At 35.0% G+C, this 7,906-nt stretch overlaps 1 protein-coding gene and 1 long non-coding RNA gene across 2 annotated transcripts; one reads left to right on the top strand and one right to left on the bottom strand.

The window, feature by feature from the left end:
• Positions 1–1,242: 1,242 nt before the first annotated feature.
• Positions 1,243–5,857, bottom strand: LOC110896860. The gene is made up of 14 exons (XR_002568229.2): positions 5,621–5,857; positions 5,259–5,453; positions 4,898–5,104; positions 4,568–4,689; positions 4,327–4,493; positions 4,171–4,235; positions 3,376–3,671; positions 3,210–3,265; positions 3,072–3,120; positions 2,795–2,875; positions 2,624–2,697; positions 2,245–2,308; positions 2,020–2,146; positions 1,243–1,596 (listed from the first exon to the last, which is right to left on the bottom strand). It is a non-coding gene; the product is annotated as an uncharacterized LOC110896860 (long non-coding RNA).
• Positions 5,858–6,705: 848 nt separating this feature from the next.
• On the top strand, positions 6,706–7,689 carry LOC110893118. The gene has a single exon (XM_022140238.1). The coding sequence runs from the start codon at positions 6,706–6,708 to the stop codon at positions 7,687–7,689; it is 984 nt and encodes a 327-aa protein (XP_021995930.1).
• The last annotated feature ends 217 nt before the right edge of the window (positions 7,690–7,906 follow it).

Raw genomic sequence — 7,906 nt, 5'->3', positions numbered from 1 at the left:
CCTTTTAGATGTGAACGCCCATTTTGTTGCAGCTGTTGCGGCGGAACCCGAATTTCATGTGTCGCCGATGATTTTTTTTAGACTCCCTCCATTGTTGTTAGTTGAATGTCAAGCAATATTTGTTCCAAACGTCTGGTGTCATTGTACCCCACTTCTTGATCTTTGTTTTTATTTCGATATCCCGTTTTCCTCTGGCATGATTCCGGTGATCCCTCTCGTGACAATCACCGTTGTCGACCACCACCGTCTATTTCTAGCCACACCACCTCCAACGGCGAGTTTTCCGTGGTAGTTACAGTCAACAGTTTTCCGTGGCAGTTACAGTCAACACCCATTCAAATTGAAAATAACAGGTGCAACCATGGTAGCGCAGATTCAGGAGAACGTGATTAAATAAGAGGCACTGGATGTGCAGTTTTTTTTCTTTCTTTAAAGCTATAATCTAATTTTTCTTGATCAATAGTATATATTTCTTTTCTCGTTCCATATCAACGGCCCATATTAGCTCATTAGATCCAACTAGATCCAACGGACACTACATCTCCTTCTGGATACTTCTTAATTGATGAGTATATTTATGTTTTTTTAAATACATCTTTACATATCTCTTTCTGGCATATAATTGAAATTTGCTACATATGGTTACACGTGGAAACAAACTAACTATAGTACTATATGCATATATTAAATTGTTATTATATTTAACACTAGGTTAATGGCCGTGTAATACGCGGGCTTCAACCAAAACCATATTATTTACTTTGAAATGAAATGTTCTGTACAAACGCATACATTGGAAGAAAAAAACAGAAAACTATTTAAATGCCGGAAAAAACTTCCTTGTAGACTACATTTGTTGTTTTACTCGTTACATTCCCATCTTTGTCTAGTTAAACACGGCTTCAACAAAAAACCAATTATTTATGTTCAAATTTAATATTATGTAAAAACACAATCATAGTATGTAAGTTAGATGTAATCAAATAAACTAATAATGGAAACAACATATTATAAGTAAAGGCACTTCTTTACCAAATCAATCACAATGTTCTCCTGACCCAATAAATGAACTGATCAATAAGATCAATTAATTTAGATAAAATCCTATATGTAAAGGCAATACTGAGTCAAACGCATTATATGCTCATGACACGCAAAGGAATGCAGCAATATTGGTGCAACCTCCTACGATTAGACATCAGAGCCCATGTTTACTTTAAGGGATCAAAACAAGAGTAGACAAACTGAACACCTTATTGTCAAATCAAACAAAATTAAAATACAAAACCAGACCCTTTTATCCATCAACCCAATGTTTTTTTGAACAACCAACATAAACTTTATTCAAATTCTAGCAAGGCGCTAGCGCCAAACATACATCGACCAAACGGAAACTTACACCAAACTGAAAACAAAAACAGAAGCTTACAATAAACAAAACCCCATGCCAACACAAGCTACCCATTGTCCCTAAAGATGTCAAACCTGCACCAATCTTCCCAGTTGAGCAATTGATCCTTTGCTCAGGCTTTTATCCCGAGAAAGCTCATTCTTTTAACTTTCTCGACTATCTTCCCCACTGATGCTTGAAGACCTCTAAAGATAGCGTCATTAAATTTCGATTAATAGAAAATAAAACCAAAAAATCGAATTCTAAGGCGTTTTTGGTTCTTTAACCTATTCGGTTAATAACCAGTTTTTTTGGTTAATTAACCGGTTTTTCCATTTTTTGTTTATTCGGTTAATCTGTAAATCGGTTAAAACCGGTTAAAAAATTGGTTAATAACTGGTTCCACTACTAAATATCATTAACCACTTGCTACTCTAATGGTTATTAACTGGTTTCAGTTTCGATTAACAAACCGGTTATTATATGAGCCTCTAAACTGGTTGTGGTTGCGAAATCTATATTAATGCCAAATTCCTTTGAATGCGCATAACAAAAAAAACAGTAAACCATGTGAGTTCCCAGTTTACTTACAACTGTATTTAGAAAACAAAAATAAAATAAACGCTTACCCTGGAATGAAACTGGAAATCCTCCTCCTTTACTACAAATGGCTCACAATCATCGCCGCCCATACCATTGACAACCTATCTTCAACCAGATTTTCCCACTCAAACCACCTACTCCACTCACGCCTCTCTATAAATCAACAATTTAAAAAAACAAAACCTCAATACTTTACTAAATACTTGTATTAATTCATTTACCATATTTATTATGTCTCAATCTTAGCATACCAGCAATAACAAAAGCCCTAAATCCAGTTAGTTCTTTGATCTCCTTGTCTTCGATATCAATGACCTGCAACCAAAAAATCGACACTAATATAATTATGAAAGCAAATTAAAGATCAGTAACAACACAAAAAGAGTTATATAGGTGTTTGTTCAGCAACAACTTTCATTAAAGCGTGATTGATTATATAAATTGCAGTCTCAATAAGTCAATCAATTGTCTGCAAAATTGTTTCAGTAAAACATGTACGTGTATGGTTTTTCTTAAATAATAAAGATTGCAAATGAAGATCACTAATTCATTACTAATAAAGATTAACTTTAAAATTCAACCAATTTCTTCCATTTATAAAAAATTAACCGAGGGAGCATAGTATGTTACAGTGTGGTTGCGGTTCTTGATCGGTCTACTCCTGTTCCTTTTCCACACCCGGGTTTCTGTCTATTTGCCAAATTCTGTTCGATGATTAAAAGTAAAAGTTATACGTTAAATAATTTATTTTTTTAAAGCACAAAAACTATACATATGATGTATATGATCTAAAATTCTAACCTCCTTGTCAAGTTCCTCAATTTTTTATTTAATAAACCGTGCAACTTTTCCAACCTCGTAAACATCTTTCCCCATGTGTTGCTTGATTGGTGCATATTAACAAACAATTAACCATTAATTCAATAACAATATTTGGAACGTTTTTGATTAAATTGCGAGGATAGTAGGACGCTTATTCTTTTAAGAACATATGTATACAAAGTTGACCTTCTTCCAGCAGATAGTAACGATATAAATATAATAAAAACAGAACCAAAATAAAAGAATTGAAGTTTACATTTCATAGCAGCAGCCTTGGTTACACCCTTTGACTCCTCATGGGCATCCTGTATATAACTTTGTTAGCACAATTATTTCAGTAATAATTATTACTATATCAAGAAAAAAATTTATTTTAAAGACAACTCAAAAAGACCTGTAATTTTTTAGTAGTTTATTCAACTTCTCATATTGTTTCTCAATGGATTGATCCTGGTAAAAGAAAAAAACAATAATGGATTAAGTTAATGAAATTAGACATGTATAAATTAAAAAAAATGCAAATTCAAAAAAGAGAAGAAAATGAAAAGTAAATTTGTCACCTTCTTGAAGAATTCATTCAACCCTAATTCTCCAGAATTCGCGTTATGTTGTGTTCCCATTTCAAGATCTCCATCGCCATATTGTTGATCGTGTATAAAAGTATATAATATAAACCATTAACAGCTTATAGAATATAGTTAATCGTGTACAAAAGTATAAAATATAAACCTGTAACTGAATGCTACAAACTGCCCAGAGCAAAAACCTCTCTTCACCATCAAATTTATTCATTTTGATGGCTATCTACATGACAGGCAAGTCTCTTTGTTATTATCAAGTTCATCTTCGTGGTTTCCTGTTGAACCAAATCAGTTGAATTAGAGATGGATCGAGTTGTGGAGGATCACAGCAATGCGGGAGAGGTCCGTTGACGACGATGAGAAGAAGTTATTTTCCAACGATTTATCACAAATAAACATATAGTATGAACTTGATTCAGTTCATAGTTGACATAATTTGGTTTCAGTTCACAAATTGGGTTTAATAAAAAGAAAAGCATTTAAGTCCATATGACGAATTACATTTACTTTTTTTCCTATTAGGTTCAAGGTTGCGAGGAATATTCATTTGTTCACCATGTCACTATAGATATCAATTTGTTCACAATAAAAACACCGAGGAAACAATTTTTTGATAGAAATTTTCGTAAGACTGAAAGCGATTTTCAGAACAAAAGTTTACTAAAAAGGGGGATTATTTTGATGATTATATGAGCAAAGAAAGATCAATAGCAAACCGTAATAATCAAGAATTTTAGTAAAGCAAGAAAAAGGTAAAACAAAATTAGCAGGTACCTAATATGATTTTGATCAACTGCAATGCTCCATGTGGGTATTTGTCTTTGAAACGCTTCTGATTCCTTTAGAAAAAAGAAAAAAAGATTTCAACATCTTGACATGAATATAACAAAGAAACAGAGAGCACAAAAATCATATCAATAAAAAAAATACCTTCACGCAGCTCCGAGGCCCACCCTCCCACAATGCTTCACCAACCACCGATCTCCGCCCCTACAACCCTACATCGAACTCTGAATTCTTTGGCAGAAATATCCAAACACATGTTGATTGCAGTTGCTAATTTCTCTCTTTTAGTTTGACGCCTTCAAATCCCCGATCTGATGTCATTTTGGAATGAATAGAATTTGTCCCCTAAATCAGCAAAGGTCGGTGTAAACAAGAGTAAACATACCTATGAGAGTTCACCCGAACACGATTTAGGGTTTCTGATAGGAAACCGGGTTAAAATTGTAGATTAAAATCAACCAAGATGGGTGTAAGTGTATAACCAAAAAGCTAATAACTTGTCTTAACCTGCAGAAATTGAAACCATATATGAAAAAGGACATTAACTAATATGATATGTTAACAAATAAACTATTACTTAGCAGTTAGCAGACAATCGCTTTAAACACATTGTCATCGAAGGCATGATGCGCAAAGGGTTTTCCCTTTTGTAGATGGTTAGTTCTAGATAGTTAAAACTTAAAACACTAACATTATGTTATAAGTTTATACATACCCTAGCAAGTAAATCCGCAAATAGATGGCAGAATCCAATCCAGCATGATCAATGAGTTCAGGCTCGGGCATTTTTAGAGCATCCAGCATCCATGTCAAGAACCATATATATGATCGATAATCCAAATTGATAAACTTATTTACAAATGCGCCATATGTTGCAGGACTTTCCCTTAAACCCCTAAGATACCATTTTCGGAAATATACTCTGTCATTAAAAGGTTGAAGTCTTAAAATAGCAAGAAAATGAAAGCTGTGATGATATTAAGGGCTGCTACAAGCCCGATACACAAAACATGTTCAAACCCATAATAAAATTGCATAAACAATATATATTTAAGAAGCATAGTCATCTATTTTACCTAAGAATTAGAATTAGGGAGCATAATTGAGGAATCAAGCGACTAATTTCAGAGGTGGTCTAAGAATCTGAAACTAACAGTAGCAGGTGATGAAGACAGTGAAACACTAATCCTCGAATCACTATAATAAGCAAGCATCCATTCCTTCTGCAATACTAACTTCTCTACTCTTCTCATCGTCTCCACAATCCAGTTCTTCAGCATTCAAAATGAAAAAAAAAACTCATTAGGAATCAAACAATTAGAAGTCATAACTGGATCTCCCCACTCCAACTGTTGAAACACACAACAAACACGGTCAATCTTAGGGTTTCGAATATTATCAATGGACCAAAATAATCAAAGATGAATAAGAAGCTTACTGTTAAGATCGATTGAAACAAAATCCAGCCGTTGAAACATTCAACAAACACGATCAACTTAACCATTGGGTGTCAGCCCAATGGCCACCAGCTCGCATTCTAACCCGGAAGTGGCGGGTTCGAGTCTTGCTCGTTCCGAATGCCCCTACGGTAGCGGATTTACCCCCAGACTCAGGCTTGCTAGGTGGCCGTCTGCGAGGTGGGATCACCTCGGCAGTTGGGAGGACCGTGGAATATCCCCCCCCCCCCAAACAAACACGATCAACTTTATCAGAAAAAAATGACGATCGATGAAAGAATCGAGATGATTAGGTCTGAAGAAGATACAATAGATAAAACATTACAATAAATAATCATGCAAGTACTCATACCTGGTCATTGGGAATGATGAATCGACGAAGAATAATTGAAGGATGATGATGCAGAGGTTTGGCTAGGGTTTGCAATGAAAGGTAAGTGAGAGAAACTTGATTCAAAGAAGATGGATTGGATCATATTGAAGATCGATTTCACTGAAACATTACCGTCGATTGTTCACTGAGATCCGGAAGAGGGAGATTGAGATCCGGAGGAGGGAGATGAATTCGCCTCTAGGGTTTTGGGGGAAAAAAGAACGATGATTGAGAGAGTGAGTAATAAAAACGTACATAAGAAGCCTCTCCAATACTCAAAGCAGAGCTATGCCATGTGGATGGTTGATGTGGCTTAACCATGGGGTGACATGTGTCCCCCAATGGTTTTGTTTATTATATATATAGATTAGGCTTTTTGTTTTTTTTTTTAATTTTATTTTTCTCATGTCTTACACTCATTCCAAAAGTTACCTATATATATATTTAGAACCTATGTTTAAAACTTTCGTATTCTAAAACTTAAATTATTTTAAGTTATACAATGAACGCAGATTATATAAATTTATTAAATCATAAAATTTTATTTTTTTTTCTATTCAGTGTCTTATACTTATTTAGATATGTATTTTTTTAACAACATAAACAAATTGACACTTGGTATTTTTTTTCTTTCTATTATTTATGTTATTTCTCATAAAAAAATTTCACATGTAAATTTCATTTGTAGATACAATGTCGAACGTATCAAAACTCGAATTCGTCGCACTTGACATCTCGGGAAATAACTACCTCCCATGGACCCTTGATGCGAAAATTCACCTGACAGCAAATAATCTAGGGGCAACAATCAATGATGAGAATCAAACATCCGCTCAAGATAAGGCTAAGGCCATGATATTCCTCCGTCACCATCTCCACGAAGACTTGAAGAGGGAGTATCTTATTGTTGAGGACCCTCTCGAGTTGTGGAAAAATATCAAAGAAATATTTGACCACCAGAAGCTGGTCTTGCTCCCTAAAGCTCGCTATGAATGGCTTCATTTGAGGCTACAAGATTATAAAAGTGTTACCGAGTACAACTCTGCCCTTTTCCGCATCACCTCTGAGCTTAAATTATGTGGTGAAAAAATAACCGACGAAGACATGCTTGAGAAAACTTTCTCAACGTTCCATGCATCAAACATGCTCCTGTCGCAGCAGTACAGGGAACGTAAATTTACAAAATATTCTGAATTAATATCATGTTTGTTGGTGGCGGAGCAAAACAACAAGCTCCTACTACAAAATCATCAAGCGCGACCCGTCGGTGCAAGCCCATTGCCAGAAGCCAATGCGGCAAATTATCAAAGCGGACGTGGGAAAGGTGGCGGTCGCGGTCGCGGCCGTGGTCGTGGTCGTGGACGGAGCAATACATGGCGACGAGAATCTCAAAATTCTAAATCTAGTGGTGGTGAATCGAGCCGACAAAACACAGGACGACCTCCTAGAGGGAGAACTGGCGGGAGCCAAAACAATATATGTTATAAATGTGGAATGTCAAATCATTGGTCCCGTACATGTCGCACCCCTAAACATCTCGTTGAAGCTTATCAACAGATGATGAAAGAAACAGGAAAAAATGTTGAGACAAATCTAATTGAGAATGCACTTAATCTGTCATCTCCTACACCACTATCAGACACTCATCTAGACGCATCTGACTTCATTGAAAATTAGTGACATTCTATGGTTGAACTTTATGTGATGTTTTTTTAAGACTATGGTTTCTTTTTCTTTGTTTGGATCTTGTTTAAACTCTTATGGTATTTTATGTTTGAACTATTGTTATGGTTTCATTTAAAATCTTTGTGATGTTAATTTTTTTTTATTTATCATACTCAAGCAAGTAGTTCGTTATATTAATTGATTTTATTATTACTAGAGGAAATATGTT

The sequence above is a fragment of the Helianthus annuus genome, chromosome 12 (assembly GCF_002127325.2).
Source record: "Helianthus annuus cultivar XRQ/B chromosome 12, HanXRQr2.0-SUNRISE, whole genome shotgun sequence".
Lineage (NCBI taxonomy): Eukaryota > Viridiplantae > Streptophyta > Magnoliopsida > Asterales > Asteraceae > Helianthus > Helianthus annuus.
Note: the sequence above shows the minus strand (reverse complement) of the source record. Positions and strands in the feature narration are given on the sequence as shown.

Excerpts from the sequence above, each read along its gene's own strand:
- LOC110893118 (XM_022140238.1), top strand. The coding sequence starts at position 6,706 with ATGTCGAACGTATCAAAACTCGAATTCGTCGCACTTGACATCTCGGGA.